Consider the following 25,817-nt stretch of genomic DNA (forward strand, 5'->3'; position numbering starts at 1 on the left):
GGGGGGGGATGAGAGCAGGAGAATAGAGGTCGGGTATGTTAACTGCGGAAAACACAATGCCCTCTAGCACTGGGCCTAACACACAAGAGAGCAATAAATGTTTATCCTGGTTGTTGGGGGAAGGTTGTGAGGACTGGTACGAGTGTTGGCCCTTGTACCCCTTCTCCAGATGTAAGCTGATCCCAACCAAACTGAGAATACTCGATTCGCGCTAGTCCGCAGTCCCTGTGCGCATGCGCCAAGGTCAGGCTTTGGCGGGGGGCCCACGCCCCTCATATGCTAATCACTGCGCTCAGGAGTATGGCCCCTCCGGGGAATATGCAAATCAGCCCTTCCAGCGCCGGAGGCCTCCCATTGTCCCGCGCTAAGATTATGCAAATAAGCAGACTTCAAATCCAGAATCCAGACCGAGCTAGCACCCCCACCCCCAGCGCATCCCATTTGCAGTAAGGCGCGTTCAAGCTCGCTCACGCACGCACGAGCCTTGCAGTTTCTAGTTCCGTCGAGCTGCGGACTGTACCAAGTAAACCCGGACAGCGAGGGGCAAAGCCAGGAACCCCCTGTGCGGGCCTCGTCCATGGCCCGACTTGGAGAGCCCCTCTTCCCACTGTGCTAGAGGAATGGTCTATCTCGCCGCGCAAGCGCCCTAGGCTCTTCACGCCCCTTGCACTCCCTCCTAGCCCACTTGCAGCGCAGGCGCAGAGTCCGGGCGTGCAGCCGCTGCTGCCGAGCCGGAGCGGGGGCCACCAGCGCCGGTGAGTGTTCGGGATGGAGGTGCGCGGGGCATGCTGGGACGCGGGCTCCAAGGCACCGCTGCATGATGGGAGTGACGGCTCCGGTCACCGAGGAACCGGCAGCGGTCTTGGGCCGTGATGGCCGGAGGGTGAAACCTAGGCTCCCCTTTTTACCCGCACGCAGCTCCGTGCCGCCCTGGGGCATCCTGGGAAAACGGGATGCCCTACCCTAAAGCATTGTGGGAGTCTGTCTGCTAGTCGTTATGGGCCTGGTGCATTCTGGGATTATCCCGGCTTCTTGTGGGGAACTGTCCCTTTTGTCACACACTCTCCGCTGAGCATCCTGGAAGCCTGGAGTGCTTCGACGAAGAGCGCCTTGGAAGGTGGTCATTACAGTCCCGAGGCATCCTGGGGGAAATTGCAGCAGGGCATTGTGGAGACTGGTCCTTATAGTCCTGTATAAGGTTTTGCTCTTGCCTCCTTGCCCTAGCATTGTGGGAACGAGTGCCTGTTAGGTTCGCATATGGCATCTTGTGAGTTGGTTGCTATAGGCTTAGGACATTGTGGGATCTTGGGCACTGTGTATACTTTATGGTAGTGAGGGACCCTCATTTATGCCCCTCTAAGATCGTGGGAGCCAGTCTGGCCGCCATGTTCATTGTATGAATGGGGCTTAGGCACCAAGGAATGCCTCCAGCCGGCATGGAATGCTCTGGAAGGAGCTTTGTGTGATGCGGGTTTGGGGAAGTGTAGGCTGGACTAGTGAGCAATGTCTCCTGGTAATCTCATTGGAAGTTCTGATTGTCCCTGGTATATGATTGCCAGTTAAAACAAAGAACACCCAGTTAAATTTGAATTTCAAATAAACAACAAATAATTTTTAATATACCTATGTTCCATGCGATATTAGGAATGTACATTTCTAATAAACTATTTGTTTATCTGAAATTCTAATTTAACCGGGCATTGTATATTTTTATTTACTAAATCTGGCAACCTTATCTTGGCATAAAATAGAATTCCCAAATTAAATGAGGTCCCTTAGGCAATAGGGTATTACGAGAACTCTTCTTCTGCAAGGTATGAATCCTCTCTGCCCTTAAAGCTCAATCCAGGGGTCTTTAGAAAGCTCACCTGCCAGCATGATGCCAGCTTTCTCAGGCCCAAGCCTCCTCCGGCTTGAATCCTAATCTTTTTCTTTTTAGTCCACAGCATTAAACTTGACCTCTATCTATGCTTTGAAGGGATCATGTGTTTTCCACCATATTATCCACTGCCCAGCACAGGCCTTGCATATAAGCGGTGCAGCTGTATGTGCAGTGTGTGTATGTGTGTGTGTGTGTGTGTGTGTGTAGGGAGGTACTGATGAAGAGGGAGAGACAGGAGAGGAGTCAGAGAAGGCTTCTTGGAAGAGGTAGAGATGGTGTTTGGGAGGGGAGAAGTACAGAGGTTCTTCTGTTTGAGGCCAGCTTTGGAGGGTAAGGTTTCTTCAGTCAGACAAGAGGGGAGAAGCACATTCTTGACAGCAATAGCAGGATTTGCAAAGACCCACAGATGTGAAAAGTCCTGGTGTGCACAGAGAGAGGTGAAAAGTCTGGAATGGCTAGAGTTTATAAAGGGTTGGGAGTGGGAGTAGTAATAGCCACTGTTAATGGAGGACCTGCCACATACCAGCAATCTGTATGAATGAGCCTACTGAATCTTCAAAAAAATCTTTTCAGCTGATGGCTCATTTTAAGAGAGGTAGGATGACAAGGCTTCAAATCCTAGTTCACCCATCTACCAGTTGTTATGACATTGGGCTATCTGTAAATCCTGTTTGTACCTCAGCTTCCTCATCTGTACAAAGGATATAATAATCTGTCTCAACATGGTTACAAGTACATAAATTAAGCCCTGGAAGCCATTTTTGTACCAAGAAGGAAACAGGCTAGAGAAGGTAGGTTATTTTGCCTGAAGCTACACAGGTAGAATGTGGCAGATTTAGGATTCCGACCTAAACACCATCTTGATACAGAATTTGGGCTAACATTTACAAATGAGTTCAACCATACTAGTTGTTGAACTAAATGCTGAACTACTTCTAGGCTGGTTGGTATATCACTGCTACACCAAGTAATCCTACCCCCAAATGCCACTTTGGACTCTTCCTCCAGCCCCGGACTTTCCCACAATCCAGCAAGTAAAGGGTTAATGCCTGGCCTAGGAGCATGTTCCACTCTCAGTTCTGATTGGTGCCCATGTTAGTACCCACTGTTAAATATTTGGAATATTACCTTTCCCCACCCCACTGAATGAAAACCTCAGACAGCTTTGTTGCCCAGAGGGGCAGAGCCTACAGTCAAGGCCCTGTAGGCAGTGAGGGGTGGAGCTGGGGTCATCTTTGCCTTGCTCACAGCACTGAGCACCCTGAGTCCTGGGGAGGCAGATGCTATGTAAAAATTTATTGTGTCACCACAGGCCTTTCCTTCCCCTGTCCAGCATTCCTCTCTACCTGTCGACATCCTGCATCAGAGGACTTGTGGCCGAGGTGTGGCTGTGGAAAGCTGGCCAGGGAGGGACACTGCCCAGCTGCTGCTCTGCTTCTGTCTCCTGTCCCCTCCCCTGGCCATGACAGAGACCCGTGAGCCAGCTGAGACTGGAGGCTATGCCAGCTTGGAAGAAGATGATGAGGACCTCTCTCCAGGTGAGATGGCCTTAGAGGTGGTGGTGTTGGCTTGAATATCATCCTGGTTTGGGATTGGAGCTCCACTGAGAAATCTTGAGGGGGAGTGGCTCCTTGTCTCACTAGGTGTTCTATTGTGATTGGGACTTGGTGACCTGCTGTGAGATCCTTTCCTGCTGAGACTTCTGGGGGTTGTAGATTGGCTGGGATTTCTCTCCTTGCTGTGATCTCTTTCTTTGCTGGAAGTTCTAGATCGGCTGTGGTCTCTCTTCTTTCTGGGAGTTCTAGATTGGCTGTAATCTCTCTCGTTGCTGGAAGTTCTAGTTTGGCTGTGATCCCTTTCTTTGCTGGAGGTCCAAGTTCGTCTGTGATCTCTCTGTTTTCTGGGGGTTCTAGATCGGCTGTAATATCTTTCCTCACTGGGGGTTCTAGGTTGGCTGTGGTCTCTTTCTTTTCTGGGGGTTCTAGAGCGGCTGTAATAGCTTTCCTTGCTGGAGGTTCTAGTTTGACTGTGATCTCTTTCTTTGCTGGAGGTTCGAGGTCGTCTATAATCTCTCTCTTTTCTGGGGGTTCTCGATTGGGTGTAATAGCTTTCCTTGCTGGAGGTTCTGGATCGGCTGTGAACTCTCTCCTTGCTGGAGGTTCTAGATCGGCTGTGATCTCTCTCCTTGCTGGAAGTTCTAGACCATCTGCAACTTCTCTCCTTGCTGGGGGTTCTAGATCGGCTCTGGTCTCTCTTCTTGCTGGAGGTTCTAGATCGGCTGTGTTCTCTCTCCTTGCTGGGAGTTCTAGACCACCTGTGACTTCTCTCCTTGCTGTGAGTTCTAGATCGGCTCTGGTCTCTCTCCTTGCTTGGAGTTCTAGACCATCTACAACTTCTCTGCTTGCTGTGAGTTCTAGATCGGCTCTGGTCTCTCCTGGAGGTTCTAGATCGGCTGTGATCTCTCTCCTTACTGGGGGTTCTAGACCATCTGTGACTTCTCTCTTTGCTGGGTGTTCTAGATAGGCTGTGGTTTCTCTCCTTGCTGGGAGTTCTAGACCATCTGTGACTTCTCTCTTTGCTGGATGTTCTAGATCGGCTGTGGTTTCTCTCCTTGCTGGGAGTTCTAGACCGTCTGCAACCTCTCTCCTTGCTAGGGGTTCTAGATTGGTTATAACTTTTCCCTTTGCTGCAGATCCTGGACTGGCTGTGTCTTCCCATCTGACTGGGAGTTCCCTTTCGGGTACGACTTCTTGCCCTACTATGATTCCTCTTACAACTGTGGCTTCTCACCCTGCTGTGGGTGCTCTTCCGACTGCGACTTCGGTGCCTGCTAGGGGTGCTAGACTGGCTGTGACTCTGGGGCCTGCTGGGTGCAGTATCCTGGTTGTAACTCTCAACCCTGCTGGACACTTCAGTTGGACTGTAACTCCACTTCCTGCTGGGGGTGATCATCTGACTATGGCTCTTCACCCTCCTCGATGATGATGGAGATTGGCTGTAACCTTCCTCCCTGAAGGGAGTTCTAGTGGGGCTATAACTCTTTGCCCTGCTAGGGGTTACAGCCAGGCTGGAACTCTTCCCCATACCTGAGGCTCCTGGTGGGCTTTCGCTCTTCTTTCTGCTCGTATTTCTAGGCTGGCTCTCACTCCTTTCCCGGTTGTTGCTTCTTGGTCTGCTGTAACTCTTCCCTGCCCTCTGGTTTTGCTGGGAAGTAGGAGTTCTCACCCTGCTGGGCATACCTGATCTGGCACCATGAGTTCTTATCCTGCTGGGAGTGCTGGTCCTGTTGGCTGACCTCTTGGAGCTGCGGCTTCCCCTCCGGCCGGGAGTTCTGCCCCGGCTGCGCGTGCCTCTGTGCCGGGGCCCCTTTACCCCGCTGGCCTTGCTGGCTTTGCTACTCCTGGTGTCAGTGCTGGCCCTGGTGTCGGTGCTGGCTTTGCTAGGTGTTCGTGCCCTGCTGTGAACTTGGGACTTGCTGCTAGGCTGGTTAGAAGGGGCTGCCTTTGTATTTGCCCATTTGGTAGATTTGGAACTGCTTGGGCTCGTGACAGAGTTGGGGGCTGTCGATGGCTTGGTGGACACTGAGGAGCTGCTGGGCATCGCCGATCTGGTGGTCTTCAAGGACCCAGGAGGCTTGGGAGACGCTGTGGGCGTTGAGGGTCCAGTGGATGCCTGAGACATGCCAGGCTTCGAGGTTCTTGTAGGTGGAGAAGGCATGGTGGCCACAAAAGGGCTTGTGGTTCTGGAAGTCACAGTGGACATGAAAGGCCTGGTAGCCATGGGTGACGACTTGATTGTCTTTCCCAGGCCAACTTCATGAAGTCACAGTAAGCAGTGAAGACCCTGGAGGGGATGTGGTGTGAAGTCAGAGGTGGGAGGAGAAAGAGGGGTGGGGCCCCAGTCCCCAGCCCAGAGCTGGAAGTATTTCCTATTTTGCAGCCATTCAGCAAATGCCTCCTGAGGCTGCCTTACGGCTCAGCATTGCTGGAGACACAGAGATGGGTCAGACCCAGGTCCTGCCTGCCAGGAGTCTCCAGTCTAGACCCTGACCATCACTGCCCAGGCAGTCAGAACGTATTAGGGGGCAGGGAAAGCCTAGATGAGAGAAACACTGACCACCTGGGCAGTCAGGGAGGACCTCACAGAGAAGGTGACATGGAGCTAGGGCCTTAAAGAGGAGCAGGAGTTTGCTAGTGGAGAAGGAAGAGGTCGCTCCCGGTGGGAGAAGAACAGAGGCAAAGACCTGGAGGAGGGAAAGCAAGGCCTCGGGGCCACCGGTGTTCATTCAACCCATGTGTCCTGTTGGGGACAGTGAGATGAGTCAGACCTTCTCTTGAGGGGTTCCCAGCCTGATGGGGGAGACATTCTGGGGCCCAGATGGCTACAGCCATTAGGACAGTGACAAGGAAATGGATCCAGAGTAAAGGGAACAGGGGAGAGACGTCTAGGGACATCAGGGGTAATTTCATAGAGGACAGGCCCTGTGCTGGATCCTGAATGATGAGTAGGAGGTTACCAGGCAGAGTAGGGAACAGCATTCCAGTCAGAGGGACTAGCCCACGCTAAGGCCTCAGGAAATATTTGTTCAATGGCAGAGACAGCAGGACAGGAACAAGTAAGAGACAGAGGAAGCTGCAGGGAAGGACGTTCAGCAACTATAACCTATTCTTCTAAGCTAGGTGATGCTGGGGACCCAACAATGAGTCAGAGCAGGCCAGCCTGCTGGTCTAGTGAGGAAAGGACTTTGGAAGGGCACAGCCCTGAGGACTTGGGGCTAGGATAGTTGAAGGGCAAAAGAAAGTGACTTGGGATTAGGAGATCTGGGATGCCCTCACCAGGGAGGAAGGCCTCCTTTTGGGTCCTAAAGGATAACAGGAGACATTCCTAGCAGAGGGGATGGCATGTGTGAAAACCTCAGAAAAGATTTCTCAAATTGAATGCCAGGTGCAAAGTGTTCTAGATGCTAGGGGCACAGTAATGAACAAGATGAAGTCCCTGCTTCTGGGGACAGGCAATAAACACACAAGCAGGTGTTGTATACAATAAACCGAGGAGAATAATAAAGCAGATTTAGGGGCATAGGGTTTGCTGGTTAGACAGATTGGCCAGGGTTTCACTGAGGTGACACATAAGCAAAGACACAGCAGAGAGGAGGGATCAAGCTTTAGTCCATCTGCAGACAGGATGGCCAAGGCCCTGAGGCAGGTGCCTGCCTGGGGTGTCAAGGGACATGCAGAGCCCGTGTGGCTGGCTCAGTTGTAACAGGGTCCCTGTGGGCTGCCCATGGAAACTGAGGGAGCGGGGCCAGATAGATGGAGGGCGAGGCTTTTGCAGTCCTAGGACATGCTTTTGGCAGGCTCCTGCCTCCAAGCCTGAAGAAGTGGTATCTTCCCACCCTGCTGCTCATGTCCGCACCCCCTTTAACAGCTGCTCGTGTCACCCTTTCCTGTACATTGACTGTATATTTTTTTCCTTTTTTTAACCTAAACTTTTATGAGGCATGTTCTTCATACCCATGAAATCACAGTAATATATCTATACTTACAAGGAAATATTTTAACTCACTTAATTATACATTTATATTTATAAAGCCACATTTATCAAAATGTGTATATATATGTATGTGTTTTAATTTGCTTAAATATCTGTTCCAATGTTTGTCTAAATTGATCCACTTTAAGATAGAAAACAAACTTAAGGTTACCAAAAGTGAAAGGTGGGAAGGGATAAATTAGGAGTTTGGGACTAGCAGATATACTATATATCTGCTAATATAGGTATAAAATAGTATAACTATACTATGTATAACACTACTGTATATAAAATATATAAACAACAAGGCCCTACTGTATAGCACAGGGAACTATATTCAACATCTTATAATAAACTATAATGGAAAAGAATCTGAAAAAGAATACGTATTTTTATACTTATGTATGTGTAAGTGAATTGCTTAGCTGTACACCTTTAGTTTAAAAAATAAGATCCCGTGTAGGCCATCACCGTATTTAGCTTTCCCTATTAGAGTTGTGTGACTGGAGGTGAGTGAGTCGCCTAACCTCTCTGTGTCTCAGTTTCCCCATTTGTCACTTAGGGATAATAATAATACCTCCTTCAGGGTTGTTGTGAAGATTAGTTGAGTTAATATATAAAAAATAGGGTTCTTAAAATAGCAGTGGACACTGTTGTCATTTTTATTGTTCCTACTTCTCCTACTTTGTTCTTTTTAAACCCCCAGGATGCAGTTCTTGAAGATATTTAGTTGCTTGACACCTCGATACTGAGCCTGTGCTGTGTGCCGGGCTCTGTTCTGTGAGATGGGGAGTCATCTGTGGGAAGAAGAGGGTTGTGGCCCGGCTACCCTCTCCATACCATGGAGAGTCTGAACTGGACTCCGGGAGGCAACAGCCAGGCACAGCCCTGTGTCCTCTGAGGCCACCATCTTTCCTCATCCATCCCCTATAGGCCCAGAGCATTCCTCTGACTCCGAATACACTCTCTCAGAGCCGGACTCCGAAGAGGAAGAAGATGAGGAGGAGGAGGAGGAGGAGACCACTGACGATCCTGAATATGACCCCGGCTACAAGGTGAAGCAGCGCCTGGGCGGGGGCCGGGGGGGCCCGTCCCGCCGGGCCCCCCGTGCCGCGCAGCTCCCGGGCCCCCCAGCCCAGCCCTGCCAGCTCTGTGGCCGCTCACCCCTTGGGGAAGCCCCCCCAGGCACCCCACCTTGCCGGCTCTGCTGCCCTGCTACAGCCCCCCAGGATGTGCCAGCCCCTGAAAGCAGGGCCCTTGGGGAGGAAGAGGAGGAGCCACCTCGGGCTGGGGAGGGCCAACCAGCCGGGAGGGAGGAGGAGGAGGAGGAAGAGGAGGAGGAGGGCACTTACCACTGTACGGAGTGCGAGGATTCCTTCGACAACCTCGGGGAGCTGCATGGGCACTTCATGCTGCATGCCCGGGGTGAGGTGTAGGCAGGGCCTCTACCCAGGGAGCTTGGCAGAAGGGGTGGGGTGGGTGGGGTGGGAGAAGGGGGCTGAGGACATTGGGGTGGTCGCAGTGGTCATAGGGATGGGGTCCTGCCAATCTGTGTCGTCTTAGCAGTAGATGTGTGAAGGACAGAATAAAAGCCAAATTCTGTGTGTGTCAGTCCAGGGTGTGTTTGGTGTGTGTGCGTATATGTGTGTGTATGTACATGTGAGGCATGTGCCTGGGCATTTATCTCACCCTCCCCAGGCCCCTTCTTGGGAAACCTTAGGATCATTGTTGCCAAGGTAATTAACATTACCTAAGTGCATGTGTTCAACGTGGTTTCCTTGTACTTAATCACAGACTCCATGATGTACTGGGTCAGACACAACAGAATTTTGTTTCTCGTTCACACAATAGTTCAGGGTGGGTGTTCCAGGTGGACAGGTTCCATACGGTGATTTGAGGACCCAGGCCATCCTGTGAGCCTTTTGTCATTCACATGGTTATGGCTGGGTTCTGCCGGTAGAAGAGGAATAGAGAGCCCAGAGAGGTACGCACATTCTCTAGAAGCCCAGCCCAGACGTGGCGCACACTGCTTCCATTTCCCTTCCTTTGCTGAGAGACTAGTCACATGGCCACAGCTCCCTGCAAGGGAGCCTGGGAGAGGCAGCCTAGCCAAGTGCCCAGAAAGCAGAAGAGAGTTTGTGGAAGACAGCTAGTGCTCTCTGCCACTTCGTCTAAGAACCATCACAAAGAGGACTTTAATTATAATCATAGCTGTGCTTTCTGAGTGCTTCCTGGGTGCCAAGTGCCAGTCCAAGAGCTTTATATATATTGACTCATAGAAGTTGTGCATCTAGGAACTTACAAAAATAGAACCTTAATTATAATTACAGCTGCCATTTCCCAGCACTTCCAGAGTGCTGCATTTGATTTGCATGAGATCATCGGGTCCTTAGAATAACTCTGCAAAGTAGGGACTGTGATCCATTAGTTCATTTAACAAGTATTTTTGAGTCCTTGCTGTGTGCTAAGCACTGGGAATTCACCAGTGAAGGAAAAAATTCCTTGTCTTCATGAAGCTTCCATGGAGGAGGGAAGGGGCCACTGGTGGGGACAGATGGTAAATGAGTTAAGATGTTGCCTATGCTGGATGGTGGTAAATACTGTGGAGATAAATCAAGCAGAGAAAGGGGAACAGTTCTGGAAGAGGGTACAATTTTAAATAGTGTTGTCCTCCCTAAGGAGGTGGCAGAGACCTAAGCAGAGACCTGAAAGGGGGAGGGAGGGAGCCAGCCATGCACAGCAGGTGTGGGGAGGCAGGAGCCTGCTCCACCGGTCAAGGCCAGAGGGGCCGGAGAGGCAAAGGTGGCAGAGCCAGAGCAGTGAGGCCAGAGGGGAGCAGAGAGCCAGCTCATTACAGCCTTCTTGAAACATTGGCTCCCACTCTGAGATGGGAGGTACTAATCCGCAGAAGCTTGGCACCAAAGCTTCTTTGAAAATAGAAGCCTAATTATTATAATAGCTACCATTTACTAAGCATTTACTGTGTGCCAGGCTCTAAGGCGCTTTACGTGTGTTAACTCATAGAAGCTTGGCAACTAAGAACCTTCAAGAATAGAACCTGAATTACCGTAATGGCCATCATTAAGTCAGCGCTCACAGCGGACCAGGCCCTGGGCTAAGAGCTGTATATGGACAATCACATCGGATCCTTGTGAGGTAGGGACTGTTACTTATTTACTCATTCATTCAATGGTGGTCTATTGAGCACCTGGGAGATGCAGGCAATATTTGGGGAGCTGGGGATAGAGTGGTGAAAACAGTGAACAATAATCCCTGCCTTTGTGGAGGTTGTATTATAAAGAGGAAAACAGGTACTTGAATATTTAAGTAAAATATATATAATGAATGGAATGTTAGAAGGTTGTAAGTACTGTGGAGGCAAAGGGGAGGGGAGTGGGGAGGCTCGTGTGTGTGTGTGTGAAGCAGTTTCAAGTGGCGTAGTCAGGAGAGACTTCACTAAGAAGGTGACATCAGAGCAGAGACCTAAAGGAAGGGGAGTAGGCCACATGGCTGTCTGTGGGCACAGCGAGTGCAAAGGCCCTGAGGTGGGAGGCTGCTTAGAATGTTTGTGGGAGCGTACTCAGGGCCACAAGGCTGTTGCTGAGGAAGGCAGGGGGAAGACTGGTGGGAGGGGAAGGGCAGAGGGGAAGAGGGCCAGGTTGTATAGGCCATTATTCCGACTTCGGCTTTCTCTCTGAGTCTGAGTCATTGTCATAATCCTTAGAGGCGTAGGGGCTATTATCATGACCATTTTACACCTGCTGTAACCAGGGCACAGAGAGCTTGAATAATCTGCTAGAGGTCACACAGCTAGGAAGCAGCAGAGCACAGGTTTGAACCCAGACAGCTGGATACAGGGCACACAATCTTAGCCACTAAGCCACACACCATAAGTGGCTGTCCACAGCCACCATCTGATGTGCAGGAGTATATGTGGTCACAAGAATTACTGAGGTTTTTAGAATCACATTAGTTACCAACAAAAAATGGGCAGATTTGACATAAAAATGGCAGTTTCTGGCTTCTCTGTGCAATCAGTTGCTGAACCCTCAATCCCACGGGGCAGTAGTTTGCAGGAGCTGAGTCGGGGGTCATGAACTATTATTAATGGGCCATTCCCTCCCACATGCCCAGTCCCCACTGTCTGCCATCTGGACCCCTCACACCCTGCTTGCCCCAAAGAGTATTTGCATTTTGACGCCTGTTACAGGACCTTAGACCACAGCATCTTTTACAACCCATGCTTTTCATCCTAGAAGCTCAGAATCTCAGAACGTGACATTTATCCCCTTTGAGACTTTCCTAAGCGCTATAGCTGAGCATCGCTGAATCTCAGAATTGTCAAAGCAGAAATTCACAGCTCATTAAAACCACACTGATGGATTTTATTTCCTGGGGCAGCATGCCTAAGCCCTCTTCTGCCTTAGGGTTTTCTAAGCACAGATGTAGGGAATTACCCATTCGTCATAAAAGTTCGTAAGGATCACAAGAGACTAGGGATCAAGACACCTTGGTCTGCTGCCAGTGGGGTCATTCAGTTCTTCAGGGCCCAGTCAGTATATGGAAACCAGGCTAGGAATTCCAAAGAGGATTCAGTACCGGAAATTGGTTACACGGGTATTAGAAGGCTAAAAGCACAAATGTGGAAAAGTCAAGTAACTGAGAAATTAGTGTCTGCAAGAAGCTCCCACTTATAGGACTGGGGTACAGAAAAAGAAGTGCAATGACCAGAACCCAGTGGGAGCTTGGAGGATGGGCCACGTGCGGCTGGTGCAGGGACCAGGGACAAGGTGCCACAAAGCTGCTGCAAGAACCTTGTGCCAAGTATAGAAAGGAGCCCGAACTGCTGCTGGAGGGGTTCCAGCAACAGCCCAAGGCAAGGTAAGGCCCTTCCCTCTTCCAGCCTTCCTTCTGCCCATACCTTTTGTGGGAAGAACTTAAGGAAGCCAGCTGTCCGGGGAGTCTGGGAAGCATAGTTGTAGAAGGCCCAGCATCCCGGAGCAGTGTGGAATGGTGGGCTGAGGCTGAGCTAGGTAAACAGCTGGGCACAGTCAAGGAGTTATTTTTTGAGCCGCCACAGTAAGCGCTGTCCCAGGTTCTGGGGAGGAAGCAGTGAGGAAGACACCACACTTGTTCTCAGGGGTTTGGATTTCAAAGGAAGGACACAGATAATGACATAAACAAGAGTGATAATTCCAGGTGTTGGAGAATTCTAGGAAGAAAGTACATCAGAGTGAGGGTTGGTAGTGCTGTTTTAGCCAAGGAAGACCTCCCTGAGGTAGCAGGTGTTGAGACCTGAATAATGAGGAGGTAGCCTTGCAAAATTCTGTGTAAGCAGGAAAGGCAAAAGCCCACCCGGCACGTGCGGCTGGAGTGTAGTGAAGATGACAGAAAGGGAGCTGAGATTTCATAGTGAGCTGGGACCCAGTCACTATTGGGTTTTGTGGGCCCAGGTAAGTTCTTTGGATGTTATCTATGGGATGCCATTGGAGGGTTTTAAATGACTGATGTAAGCTGATTTACATACACACAGGGAGTGGTCCGTTGTAGAGACTGGTGAGGGGGCAGCAGTGATAGCTGACCCAGCCTCCTGCTACCTTGTTGCTCTGCCATCCTGTGGTTGCTCTCATAGTTCACGATGGCTGGATACCATGTTCACTTTCCAGGCAGGAAGGTGGAGGAAAGGCAAGTTCCTTTCTGAAGCTTGAAGACTCTACCTAGGAATTTAGTCAGAACTCAGTCACATGGCCACATGTAGCTGCAAGGGAATCTGGGAAATGTAGTCTTTGTAGCCACCATGTGCCTGGCTAAACATTGGGAGATAGCTCAGTCTCTGCCACATCCATCTCACCTGTGGGCTTTCAAAATACTCCGTTCAAACAGAGCCTATGATTGCTGTATGCAAGGCATCGACTGCTGTCTCTAGGGGCAGGGCAGGTAATGTGAGGGAGTAAAACTGGCCCAGTGGAACTCAGCCCAGGGTTGGGCCTTTTAAGAGCTGAAAATAGGATCTTAATGGGATATCTGCCAGTGTTGGCCAAATACAACAGGAAGCAGAAGGTATCTCTGTTTGACTCCAAACCAGTTTCCCCACAGGGCCAGGCCAGCTCTGCCCTGAGCTCCCCACTCCCTGTGCCCTTATGTTCTCTGGAAATTCCTGCTCAAAAGCCAGAGTTCCTTGTTTAGACATTTTAATATGGACCTTTTATGTTTTTAGATACTATTTCTGTTTATTCATGCCATCTCACCTACACATATAAAAAATATTCCATGACCAGAATGGTACATAAGATTATTTAAATGAATAAATTATCTGGGGAGGAGGGCAAAGCCATCCAATGCCATGGCCCCTCCTTGTGTGGGAAAGCCTGGCAGAAGGCAGGAAGAGATCATCGAATTGCAACCCCCGCAAATTCAGAGTACAGCTTCCGATTTTGCTGCCCCATCTCCAAAGGCCCAGGCTGCTCTGCGTCTGGGACCCAGTCATGGCATTACAGGCCAGTGATACCTCACTCTCCCTGCCCCCTTTCAGGCACAAATCCAGGGCAGTTTGCTCTTAAAGTCCCATTGCATCCATCTGGGAAAAATTAATGGTGATTACACAATCTGCAGCTAGTCGCAATTTCAAACTATTTAATTGGGAATGAGGGAGATATGAATAACAGTTTTCCCTCTTTCTTGTTAATTTTTTTTTAAACAAAAGGTCTTACTATTGTTTGATTTTACTGTTTCCCTGAAGGCTTTTGTGTCCTCCAAAGACTAAAGCTCTAAATGAGCATCTTCTGAGTCCTATTTATCAGGAGCCCTTTGCCTTTCCGGGGAGGGGGGGGGGGAGCAAATCCCTCTGAGGCTCCTATCCCGTATCAGAGGTGGGTCCCACCAGCCAGAGTCCCTATGGCCCTGAGTAGGGCTTCAGCCACACTCAGAGCTCCCCCCGGGCATGCCGGATGTAGTGTTGATGCAGCCCTGCTTCCTGGGTAAAGTCCTGACCACACTCAGTGCAGGCGAAGGGGCCCGGGGAGGCACGGGCCTCGTGCACCTGGCGGTGCCGCCTCAGAGAAGCAGCCTGCCCAAAGGTCTTGCCACAGTCAGGACAGGGGAAGGTGGGCTGGGTGGTGGTGGGTGCAGCTGACTGGGAGGGTCTGGCTGCTGGACCGTGGCTGCGCTGGTGGGCGATCAGGGCCTTGGAGGAGGGGAAAGAGCGGGCGCAGGTGAAGCAGATGAAGAGGACCCCCTGCAGCTTCTGGGCCACGAAGTCCGCTGGGTGCTCCCGCTTCATGTGACGCTCCTGGAACTTGGAATCGGCGAAGGTGATGAGGCAGCGGGTGCACTGCAGGGCCCCCAGGTGGCCTAAGGGACGTGGGAAGAGGTTGAAGTCTCCAGGACCTCTGCCAGCTCCAGAATCATGCCAGCAATGAACATGCGGTGCTTACTATATGCCAGACGCTATGTCAGCACTGGACAGCAGTACAGGCAAACTATTATTGGACCTGTTTTACAGATGAGCAGACTGAGGCTCAAAAAGGTTAGGCCCTGGTGGACAGTCACAAAGCTGGGAAATGAAATAGTGGAGTCAGGTCTGGAACCCAGGAGTCTGCCCTTCCCACAGGGCCATGTGATTAGGGCACAGCCTCTGGAGCCAGACTGCCTGGAACTGAATGCCAGTTCTGTGGCTTCCTGGGCAAGTAAAAACAGTGTTTTCACCTGGAAAACACTGTTTTATCTACTTCATAGGGCTGTTGGAAGGAACAAATGAATTAACTTATACAAAGTGCTTAGAACAGTGCTACACAGTGGTTTGCAATAATTATTGCTGAGAGAGAGAAAAGCAGCCCCACAGCCAGAGCTGGCCTGGCACTCAGAGCTGGGCCTTGGCGTTCTCCTGCTGAACATAAACAGTTTAACAGAACATCATCAGACAAGGCCGTACTGTGACTGAGGTGAGTCAAGACAAGACCACACCATAATGCCATCTGTACACAGACAAACGTGAACACTGTCCAAACCACAAAAATGGCCAAACACCCACCTGTCCTGGCTAATATGCGTGCCGTGCCGGTTGCTGCTTTACCAATCAGCTTGAGCTGTGCTTTGTTCCTCCCTCCTTCTAGGTAAGATTTATTGAGACAGCCAGCCACATAATTGCCCCCACTTCCTGGCAGCATCCATCCAGAGTAAAACCCCTTTCTTGAACCTTTCCCCAAATCGCTTACCACAAACCCATATCCTATAATAAATCCTTATTACAGAGATGCCCCATGGTGTGTGTGCTTCCTCAACGCAGTGAGCAGTAAACCCAGCTTGTTCCAACTCCAGGTATGTCCCTGTGATCTTTGGCTGGAGAGCACTGACACTGTGGCTCTCATTGTTACAAATATTTAACCTCTCTTTGCCTCAGTCCCATCATCTGAAAGTGCTAATTATCAACTGCAGAGGGTCTGCAAGGACTGGATAACAAATGTTAAACTCTTAGAACGCGCCTAGCCCATAATAAGCATTCGGTAAAAGCTGTTGCTTTTTTCCTGTGTCTAACTGGCTACTTTCATAAACATCAAGCTTTCCATTTTTCTGCCGTTAGTCCTCACACCAGCCCTATGAGGTGAATAGTGCCAACCCCTTTTAACAGACAGAGAAACAGAAGCCCAAGTCACACGGAAAGTCTGGGGCAGAGTTGGGATTGGGGCTCTCTGCCTTTTCCCAGCCACCTCTCGCACTCTAAGTCTCTCTGGATGCTGCTCAGTGCCTCTGAATTGCATCCCCTTCATGCTTATGTGGACAGAGCAGAGGGAGTATGTCTGAGGGTAGTTAAGGGTAAGGGTGGGGGAGGAACAGCTTCTAGGAGGGCAGCTCGGGGGCCATTACAGCTCCTTCCCAACAGGCAAGTCCTGTCAACGCCTTGGACACTGAAATGCTCTAGTAATCCTTTTAGCTTCAGCTTCTGCACCCCACCCTCCTCTGGTCGGCAGTACTCACAGATGTCGCCTTCTGGACTTTGGAGACTTCTTTCCTTGGACGAATTCCTGCTGCTCCATGGTCTCTTTGGGGTGCGGGTCCTCCGTGGTGACTGGGACACCTCTGGTCAAGAGAAGAGCACGCAGGACATAATAGTAAATCAACTGAAGTTGCTCATCGCAGCCGGCTTTAGAGGGCCCACTAATCTTATGACCTTTGACTGGCTCTCCTTGCCAGCCTTTGACCCCCATGATACCATCTCCTTGGATTTTAACCTGATAAGAGTGCTCACTAGAGGAGATTCAATCCTCCCGAAAGATTAGACTCCCCGGGTTTGTGGCTCCCCTTAGAGTCTTCTTACTTGCGTGAGACCTCTGACCTATGCTTCCTTCATTAAACTCCCTGAACTCCGAGCGCGGGACTCTTCATCTTTGACACAGCCTCATCCCCTTTTCTCCCACGTGTCTTGAGGCAGGTAGTGGTACCCACGCTTTAGCCTGCCTCTTCCCAGGAGACATCTTCCTTTGACATCCCGAAACTCCTGTTCCACCCAAAGCTCCCGCTTCCCACGCGCGCTTTCAGCCGGTGTATCCCGCTGCCCCAGGCATTGCCCTCGGCTCCCTGCCAAGGCGGGTGGCTCAGGCCTCCGCTTTTCTCTGGACAGCAGGGGACTGCCTTTCGTTGCGCCTGTCAGTCGCTCGTCTCAGCGCCGTCACCCGAAGGGAAGCGAGGTAGGGCCCACCGAGTCTCAGGTGGTTTCCAAGGCCTTCCGCCTGATGAGACTTTTGAAGCGGAGATCCCGTAATGCCATCCGGCGGTGATGAAGTAGCGCCAGCCCGGCCCTCAAAAATAACGGGAGGGGTCCTTCTCTGCACTGGGGTGCGTAATGATGACGTTGCAAGCCACCCGTGCCGTACAGACCTAAGCGTTTTGCGCAAGTGTGGTAGGTGCTCCTGGCGCGCACGCGCTGTGGCTCCTTCATTGTTTAAGGCCCCGTACAGCGAGCGCCCTTCGGCCGTTCTGCGCAGGCGCCGTAAAGGGCCATGTCCCCGAGGTCACGCTTCCAAGTCACACCCCCCTCCTAAAAAGAATGACGTAAGGTTAGAGCCCCCGGAAAGCGTCTGGGCGTCCCCAAATCACGGCTTTCTAACCTCTTCGGCCTCCGTCCTCAGACCCCAGGGGCGGGGCTTCTCATCGGCTGATCGGCTGCTGACTGCGCTCTCCCGTGTGCCGGCTGTCTGCTCGGTTGGTGATTTGGAAGGGAGGAGTGAAGGATTAAAAACATCTGTGTCCCTGAGGGAGGAAGGGGCTGGAGGCCGATTTCTCAGTTTTTGAAGCGGAAAGGGAAATGCCCTGAAAGAGGGCAAACACGATTCCAGGGTTCCTGGGGAATAGGGCCTGGGCGGCAGATTTCTAGGTGCTTGGGAGTGATACCCGAGAACGAAAGAAGGGACAAGGTGAAAGGCTGAAGTCTGAGACCAGAGTCGGGCTGCTAGAAAAGAAGAAGGCTGGTGTTCCCTGACTGGGATCTTCTCTCTCCTTGCTTTACAGCTATGCCTACGCCGCGGGGTGACGTGACGGTCTTGTTCCTCGGGCCTCCGGGCTCAGGAAAGTCTGCGCTGATCGCAGCGCTGTGCGACAAGGATGTGGAGACGGTAGAGATCCCCGACGGACGGCCGGATTCCGGGCTCCCCAGCTTGAGAGCTGCGGGCCCTGGCCTCTTCCTGGGCGAGCTGAGCTGTCCACCCGCAGCGCCGGGGCCCTGGGCAGCGGAGGCCAACGTGCTGGTACTGGTGCTGCCCGGACCGGAGGGGAATGGGGAGCCCTTGGCTCCAGAGCTGGGGGAGGCAGCACGGGCCGCCCTAGCCCGAGGGACCCCGCTGCTGGCTGTGCGGAACCTCCGTCCTGGGGATTCACAGAATGAAGCTCAGGCCCGGAATCAGACAGCGGCCCTGCTGGACAGCGCCGGGTTGGGAGCCGCGGCTCTCTTCGTGGTACCGACAGACTGCCGCAGCAGCGACGGCTGCGAGGAGCTGGAGCGCCTGCGGGCGGCGCTGCGGAGCCAGGCGGAGGCGCTGCAGAGGTGAGCGCGGCGTTTCAGGGTGGTCTTAAGAGGCCTGGAGCTTTATTTAGTCTGTACCTCCCATCCCTGAGGGTGCTCTTTGAGGTCCGTGAGACCCCGCCCCCAGCGAGTTTGGGGCCTGCCCTAACGGGATATCTGCTAGAAGCCCTGCTCCCTCATCCAGGCCCCACCCCTCAGCTCAGGTTTTGAGGTCCGCGAGGCTCCACCCCAAGCTAGTGCTCGGTGCTTGACTCTTTTTTGTCATCTAGGCCCCAGCCAAGGATCAGCTAGAAGTCCCGACCTGTCATCCAGGTTCTGCCTCCTGCGAGTGCTCTGAGGTCGCAAGCCGCGCTTCCTCGCGAGAATTCTGAGAGAGGCCGGGACCTCGCGCCCAAATACTTCCCCCAGGCAAAACTGTGAAGGAGCTCTCACTCTGTCCCGTCTTCACCCTCCTCCCCGCCATCAGCTTGGCTCTCAAGCGACCCCAGTCTCCAGAAAGCCACATCCTCAGCGAGGCTTTGTTGTTTCTGGGTGCCCTCCCCCACTTCCTTTCTCTAATCCCCTCTCATCTCTGTGCCCACTTGCTGAATTTTCTCCCCCAACGCCGAGCGGCCTCGTTTTATAGACATCAAAACGAAGCTCAGGGAAGGGCAGCCTCTCCTCCCTCTTGGTGAGAACTAGCAGATGAGGCTTTTCCCTTCACTGGTCTTTACCCCACTCCTTACTCAGAAAAGAGTGCCCTTGGTGACCTTGACCTTGTTGAATAGGGCCCAGTTTTCGTTTAGTCCACAATACAGTCGCAATTCTGCCTTTGCTCCAAGCCCCACTCTGAGTTTCGCCCCGCCCAGTACAGCCTTTTCTTAATCCAGCAGGTCCCTCGGAAAGCCCAGCTCCCAAAGAGTGTGAGCCCGGGAAAGACTTTGTCGGGTCTCCATTTTAGGTTCTGTTGGAAACCTGATTTCAATCTAGCCATCCTGTCCCTGCTTTAAGCCCTTTTCTTCATGTCCCTGGTTTCTATTTTCTGTGGCATTAGTCTGGCCCCTCCCTTTCCTGCTTATTCGGAAAGATCCGCCCTTTTCATAACCCAATCCTGTCCCCCTAGCCCAGCTTCCCACCACTTAGTCCCTCTTCTGCTCTTGATCCCATCCCTCCCTGTCCCCGCAGGCTCCTGCCACCCGCTCAGGATGGCTTTGAGGTCCTGGGCGCTGCAGAGTTGGAGGCTGTGCGCGAGGCCTTCGAGACCGGTGGCCTGGAGGCGGCGCTGTCGTGGGTTCGCGCCGGCCTGGAGCGACTGGGCAGCGCGCGCCTGGACCTGGCCGTGGCGGGTAGGGCTGACATGGACCTTGTGCTGGACTTGCTACTCGGGTTAGATCCTGAAGACCCAAGTGCGGTGCCTGCGTCGGCGCCCGAGGGGCCCACGCCCTACCCGGCCCCAGAGCGCCCCAACGTGGTGCTCTGGACCGTGCCTCTGGGCTCCGAGGGCACTGCTGCCACCCCCCACCCAACCCACTATGACGCTCTCATCCTTGTCACCCCTGGGGCCCCCACTGAGAAGGACTGGGCCCGGGTCCGGCCCTTGGTGCTACCAGATGCGCCGCTGGTCTGCGTGCGAACAGACGGCGAGGGCGAGGATCCGGAGGCTCTGGAAGAAGAGGAAACAGCGGAGAAGCCCAGCGGCGAGAGCTTAGAAAACGCCGGCGGAGGGGGTGTTGAGAACGCACGCAGTGAGGAAATGGAGAAACGTGGCCCCAGATCGCAGAAAGCAGGCGGCGGGGTAGGTTCAGAGGAAGCAGGCAGCGAGAGTTTGCAGCCGGTTGGCATGGGCGTGAAGAGATCAGGCAGCGGGGACTCAGAGCGCGCGGCCGCCTTGAGCCCGGAGGACGAGACGTGGGAGGTGCTGGAGGAGGCGCCGCCGCCGGTGTTCCCGCTGCGGCCGGGCGGACTCCCGGGGCTGTGCGAGTGGCTGCGGCGCGCGCTGCCCCCGGCCCAGGCAGGAGCGCTGCTGCTGGCGCTGCCACCCGCGTCTCCCCGCGCAGCCCGAACCAAGGCTGCGGCGCTGCGGGCCGGGGCGTGGCGGCCGGCCCTGCTGGCGAGCCTGGCGGCGGCGGCAGCTCCAGTACCAGGGCTGGGCTGGGCGTGCGACGTGGCGCTCCTGCGCGGTCAGCTGGCGGAGTGGCGGCGGGCGCTGGGGCTGGAACCCGCGGCGCTGGCACGACGCGAGCTCGCGCTAGGTCTGGCGCCAGGGGTGCTGGCCGAGCGGACGCGCTTCCCGGGTCCGGTGACGCGCGCCGAAGTCGAGGCGAGGCTGGGCTCGTGGGCGGGCGAGGGCACCGCCGGGGGCGCGGCCCTGGGCGCGCTCTCCTTCCTGTGGCCCGCGGGCGGCGCGGCGGCCACCGGCGGCCTGGGCTACCGCGCGTCGCACGGCGTCCTGCTGCAGGCGCTCGACGAGATGCGGGCCGACGCCGAGGCAGTGCTGGCACCGCAGGTGCCCGCGCAGTGAGAGGTGGGCTGAGGACCGGGGTGCCCCGGGTCCCGGCTGCCCGACTCTGTCAGCGGCTGCGGACTCCAAGTCCCGGTTGGAGGGAGAGGGCATGGGGGTGGTCCAGACTCTAGCATGGGATGTCTGGGCCTGTGAGATAACAGAGCAGGGGGCCGCCTCTCGGAATCCTGGGTGCTTGAAGGGGATGAGGGCTCTGACTACCGGTTGAGATGTGTGACATCTAGTCACCAGGATTCCTAGGTCCTGAAGGGGAATAGAGTTTGGGGGACAGGACTCCTGATTTCTCTGGGAGCCACAGGATGTGGACTCCTAGAAGGGGGCATATCTTGGTCTCCGAGGGAGTGAACACTGGATCTATTAGATGTCTAGTCCTCCAGGGGGAGAGGGGGTAGAAACCCTGATTCTTGATGAAGGGTGATTGCAGCATGGGGGGGGGGGGGTCTGGGTTCCCCGGGGAGCTGGTATCTTGGACTTCTGAACCACAAAGGGATATAAGGTCTAGGTTTCCTGGGTGTGGCTAGGCCTGCATGCAGCCTCCCAGTTCCTCAAGAGGCAGTGAGCTTTGAAACTTTACTGGGGGGAAGAAGGGTCTCTGGGGTCTCAGACTTATGGCTCCCAAGAAGGCTGGGACCTTGGTTCCTAATTCCTGGGTGGTGGGAGGAGGGAACGGGTGGGCTGTGTGAGAGAGCTGGGGACCCTTTGGTCCCTCTTGGGGAATAGAGGGGTGTCTACTGTTTGTTCCTCAGGGGACCTGGGGACTCAAAATTCTTTCCCTTCCTCTGGGGAGGATGGTACCACAAAAATAGGAGGAAGCAAGGGGTCCGGACATGGTGGCTCTGAGGGTAGCAGAGATTAGGAATGAGGCCTTCTGGGTGTGGAAAGGCAGAAACTCGTGCCTCAGAGATGTTGTCCACAAATCCCTAATGGATCTGGGTTCTGGCAACTGCCTTTCTCTGAGTTTGCCTGGGAAGGGATATGACTGCCCCTATTTTACAGGTGCTGAGCGATTATGGAGCTTTCTGGGGAGTCTGTTCCCCTATCCCTCTCTTCTTTAGGGGTCTTGGTTTCTTCTGTCATTAAACCTTAACCCTTTCTGGCCTTGGTATTTTGTACACCTGCCTTTTTGGAAAAGCAGCTGTACTGCTGCACTAGTCCAAACATTTCTGTGTTGGCTACCTCAGAGATCCCCGAGAGGGACACAGAGAATGCTGCCTTCTGGTGTACACAGAGAACACTGCAGGGAGCAGGGGACCCACAGAACCACTGGGCAGGTGTTCCAGACCATGGGAAAGTGCTACAGTGAGGCAAAGGCAGAAAGCACAGTGCCTGGAATGTTCTAGGCTGCCAGCTACATGTAGAGGAGAAGCCACAGAATTCTTCAATGTCAAAAATAGAAAAGGGGGACCTGACAGGCCATCCAGTAGAATCTGTTATGTTAGATGGGAAGGCAAAGCCCAGAGTGGGCAAGCTCGAGGCTCAACAGCCCACAGCAAGGCCCCTGCCTGTTCTCATTCCCTGCCCCATCCCATCCCCAACCAACCTGATAGATCTTCTGTCTGATGCTTGAGCGGGCCACCGGGGTCCTGCCTCAGGACTTCGGCACTTTCTGTTATTTCTGCCCAGAATGCTCTGCCCCCAGATCTTCTCATGACTAGCTCCTTCTTGTCAATCGGGTCTCAGCTCAGATGTCCCCTCAGAGAGGCCTTCCCTGACCACTGTTAACTAAAGTAGCTCACACCCCCACCCCCAGTATTCAGTTATTCATCTCAGCTGGTTAATTTTCCTTGTAGCAATTATTCCCATAGAAAAGTTCCTTATTTATTTACCTGTTTATTGGCTATTATCCCCATGCCTGTCTTGTTCTATGCTGTATCCCCAGTACCTAGGATAGTGCTTTGACACACAGACGGTGCTTAATAAATATTTATTTTATTTCATTAATCAGTGGCAGAACTAGGGCTGGAATTTAGGTTGTTGGGCCTCTGGTCACAATACAGGAAAGGAGTGAGATAGGGGAGAAAAGGCGTATCATGCGAGAGAAAGCCCCTGTCAGGTGAAGGGGCCTGGGAAGCAAGCACAGCTTTGCCACTGTCTATCTGGGTGACCTGGGCCAGTGCCTTATCTTCCCATCTGTGACATGAAAGGGCTGGACGACGACCAGAAATACTCCTGGGATCCTATTTCCTTTGACAGCTGAAGACAAGGGTAACCAACCTGAGGGACGGGTGCTTGAGGGATGATTCCCCCCATGTCCACCTTGAACTCCCGCCACTGGCACAATCTGTCCCATTAAAGTTGAGACAGCCAAGATGGGAAAAAGCATTTAGCTCAATACTGAAGGGCTCCAGGCATTGTCCTCAAAGCTCTCTTCAGCCTTAGGAGAACGTTACTCATCTGTATCTGTAATACCCACTACAACGCTGTCTACGCCTCTCCTTGGTCCACATTCAAGCCTCTCCCATCAAGCCCACCCGCCACGTGCAGGAGCGGAGAGGTGTGGAGCTGTGCTGTCTAGTAGAAATAAAATGTGAGCCACATTAAAAAGGGAAAAGGAAACAGATGAAACTAATTCTAATATGTTTCCCTTTACCCAGGATATCCAAAATATTACCATTTCAACATGGAATCTGTATAGAAAAGTACTGATGAGATATTTTACATTCTTCTCATGCCAAGTCTCTGAAATCTGGTGTGTATTTCTCGCAGCACATCTCAATTCAGACAATGAATTCTCATCAGAAATTCTTGATCCGTATTTAGGTTTCATAAAACTCCTATGTGAAGAAGTTGATTTGTATACCCAAGTCATCACAATCATTTTGAATGGTTTTCCAATAACTGAGCTGAGTAGCCATTTTTAAATTAATTAGAAGTAAGTAAAATGTAAGCTTCGGTTTCCCAGTTGCACCAGCCATACGTGGTGAGTGGCTCCAGTATTGGACAGCGCAGCCCTACAGCACTTCCATTATTACAGGAAATTCTATTCGGATTGATCTAGGGTCAGACAGCCCTTCTTCTACTGACTCTAGGGGTGACCTTGGGCAAGTCACTCAGCACATGGCATCTACCTCACAGGGCTATTGTGAGAATTCAGTGTATGTACGTACATACATACCTTCTCTCTCATGCATATCAATGTACTTGAAGCCGCTGCTGAGAAGCCTGGCACACTGGGAGCTCAAACGTTAGTCTTGCTGTCCTTGCACACACACCCTCAGCCCAGGCAGCATGAAGACGACCCTAGTCTGAGCATCTGTCTCACTCTCATGCCTTTGCTCAGAGTGCCCTCCTCTTTTTCTGCCACTTTGGCACCATCTCTGACTTGGTCCTGTCTGACATCTCTGCCCAACGCTCCCCTTTTACAAATTCCCTTTGCCCCCTGGCCAATGCGAATCATGCCTGAGATCAAGACCCAGGTTTGTTGTTGTGTCGCTGTCCATGGTGGAGCGTGCTGATTGTGTTTAGGTAGTTGTATATGGGCACTCCTGGGTGTCATGGCTATCTCTTGGAGTGATTGCCTTTTCAATTATACTTTTGAAGGGATTGAATTTTAGGCTCTGCAAAGGCAGCAAGTTGCTAGTGAGGCATCTGTCTTTAGGAGCATCCAAGCAAAAAAGACTGAGACTCCCTTGTGGGTGGATCACTGGCTGCCATCCAGGTGTGTCTACATGGCACTTCCAGGCTGGAAGACCCTTGAATGCAGAAATTCAAGGTAAGGTACAATGAATCTTGGTGTTGCCATCGCCAGAAGCAGGATAGGCACAAAAGACTCGTCACTTGAGCTGTGGTTCATACTTGTCTGGATGATGATGGAGAGGCTTGTGTCCACAGTGTCCATGGGGATGGGGAGCCTTGAAGGGTGGGCGTATCAAGGGTGGGTTGGCCTGTGGTGCTTTTTGAAGGAGTGAATAAAAATAAGTTGAAACCCATGTGTGTCTGTCCTTTGGGAGTTGGAAGGGGGAAAAAGATGCTTGGGATTTTGATGAGCTAGGAGCCTAGACTCCTGGGTCTGAGGAAGGAGGGGTCCAAGGTTGGGTCCCTGGAGAGGAGATACAAAAGTGGGGTGGTATGTGCAGGATAGAATCCCTTGGGCCAGAATCAAGAGACTTTATCTGAGTTTTGCCATCCTGAAGGAGGTGGGGTGGACTAGTAATTATTTAGACCTTGGGGGCTGTGATGGTAAGGCATCTTTGCCAGGAACCAGCGTGGCCCATTCATACCCCCAATGTGTTCAGCTTCTTTGTAGCCACACCCTTGGATACTCCCTTCTCGTCTTGACACTAGACCTGGCCACGTGATCTGCGTGGCCCCTGAAACAATAGCAAACATGATACAAGCAGAGGCTTGAAAAGTTCCTTCCTCTCTTGCTGTCCTGGGGACCCTTGCCACCACTACTACCACATCAAGAAGTCCAGGCTAACCTGCTGGGTGATAAGAGACATGTGGCTCAGTCAGCCTTGACACTCCAGCCAGTGTCAACCGTGTGAAACAGAGCTGCCCAGCTGACTGGCAGCTGAGCCCAGCAGAGATCAGTAGAAGAACCACCCAGCTGATCCAGACCAAATTGCCAACCCACCAAATGAGCTAAATAAAAGGCAATTACTCTAAGCAACTGAAATTTGGAGTGGTTTGTTATGTAGCAAGAGATAACTGATACAGGCTTGTTCCCTCTCTCACTGATGTGGTCTCTCCCTCGACGTGACCCAATGATTAACATCTTAAAATCTGCCGCTTTTTAGCTGTGTGACCTCCAATGTGATGTTCCTTCGCTGAGCTTTAGATTCCTCTCCTGAAAACAAGGAGAGTAATAGCACCTATCATATGGAGCAGTTGTGAAGATAAAATGAGAAACGGCCTCTAAGAGGTCATGGTTGCCATTCATTTGTGAA

The 25,817-nt window shown here is 52.4% G+C and overlaps 4 protein-coding genes across 6 annotated transcripts; 2 read left to right on the forward strand and 2 right to left on the reverse strand.

Moving 5' to 3' along the window:
* Positions 1-433: 433 nt before the first annotated feature.
* Positions 434-8,878, forward strand: ZNF428 (zinc finger protein 428). The gene is made up of 3 exons (XM_032485893.1): positions 434-755; positions 3,195-3,420; positions 8,348-8,878. Exons 2-3 carry the CDS (start codon positions 3,345-3,347, stop codon positions 8,848-8,850), a joined length of 579 nt encoding a protein of 192 aa, XP_032341784.1. The 5' UTR covers positions 434-755; positions 3,195-3,344; the 3' UTR covers positions 8,851-8,878.
* Positions 4,556-6,106, reverse strand: SRRM5 (serine/arginine repetitive matrix 5). Its single transcript, XM_032485889.1, has 2 exons — positions 5,065-6,106; positions 4,556-4,694 (listed from the first exon to the last, which is right to left on the reverse strand). The coding sequence occupies exons 1-2, from the start codon at positions 5,660-5,662 to the stop codon at positions 4,669-4,671; spliced, it is 624 nt and encodes a 207-aa protein (XP_032341780.1). The 5' UTR covers positions 5,663-6,106; the 3' UTR covers positions 4,556-4,668.
* A 2,900-nt stretch (positions 8,879-11,778) lies between the features above and the next one.
* Positions 11,779-17,411, reverse strand: ZNF576 (zinc finger protein 576). Its single transcript, XM_006175074.3, has 4 exons — positions 17,366-17,411; positions 16,856-17,068; positions 16,388-16,489; positions 11,779-14,764 (listed from the first exon to the last, which is right to left on the reverse strand). Exons 1-4 carry the CDS (start codon positions 17,409-17,411, stop codon positions 14,337-14,339), a joined length of 789 nt encoding a protein of 262 aa, XP_006175136.3. The 3' UTR covers positions 11,779-14,336.
* On the forward strand, positions 17,402-24,857 carry IRGQ (immunity related GTPase Q). Of its 3 annotated transcripts, XM_032485892.1 has the most exons (4): positions 17,402-17,611; positions 17,918-18,153; positions 18,286-18,449; positions 19,593-24,857. In XM_032485892.1, the coding sequence occupies exons 2-4, from the start codon at positions 17,920-17,922 to the stop codon at positions 20,926-20,928; spliced, it is 1,734 nt and encodes a 577-aa protein (XP_032341783.1). In that variant the 5' UTR covers positions 17,402-17,611; positions 17,918-17,919; the 3' UTR covers positions 20,929-24,857. The 3 variants fall into 3 exon arrangements, with proteins under 3 accessions (XP_032341783.1, XP_032341781.1, XP_032341782.1); XM_032485890.1 differs by having other exon boundaries at positions 17,918-18,449; XM_032485891.1 differs by lacking the exon at positions 17,402-17,611 and adding an exon at positions 17,625-17,823 and having other exon boundaries at positions 17,918-18,449.
* Positions 24,858-25,817: the final 960 nt, after the last annotated feature.

This window comes from Camelus ferus, chromosome 9 (assembly GCF_009834535.1).
Source record: "Camelus ferus isolate YT-003-E chromosome 9, BCGSAC_Cfer_1.0, whole genome shotgun sequence".
Taxonomy (NCBI): Eukaryota; Metazoa; Chordata; class Mammalia; order Artiodactyla; family Camelidae; genus Camelus; species Camelus ferus.

Coding starts and splice junctions, on each gene's coding strand:
- ZNF428 (XM_032485893.1), top strand. CDS start 3,345: ATGACAGAGACCCGTGAGCCAGCTGAGACTGGAGGCTATGCCAGCTTG. Junction 3,421..8,347: donor TGATGAGGACCTCTCTCCAG/GTGAGATGGCCT, acceptor CATCCCCTATAG/GCCCAGAGCATTCCTCTGAC.
- SRRM5 (XM_032485889.1), bottom strand. CDS start 5,662: ATGGCTACCAGGCCTTTCATGTCCACTGTGACTTCCAGAACCACAAGC. Junction 4,695..5,064: donor AAACCAGAGGGCAGGGAAGA/GTTACAGCAGAC, acceptor CCGAAGTCGCAG/TCGGAAGAGCACCCACAGCA.
- ZNF576 (XM_006175074.3), bottom strand. CDS start 17,411: ATGGCCCTTTACGGCGCCTGCGCAGAACGGCCGAAGGGCGCTCGCT. Junction 17,069..17,365: donor ACGGCCGAAGGGCGCTCGCT/GTACGGGGCCTT, acceptor GACGGCGCTGAG/ACGAGCGACTGACAGGCGCA. Junction 16,490..16,855: donor GGGAAGAGGCAGGCTAAAGC/GTGGGTACCACT, acceptor TCTCTTGACCAG/AGGTGTCCCAGTCACCACGG.
- IRGQ (XM_032485890.1), top strand. CDS start 17,920: ATGCCTACGCCGCGGGGTGACGTGACGGTCTTGTTCCTCGGGCCTCCG. Junction 18,450..19,592: donor CAGGCGGAGGCGCTGCAGAG/GTGAGCGCGGCG, acceptor CTGTCCCCGCAG/GCTCCTGCCACCCGCTCAGG.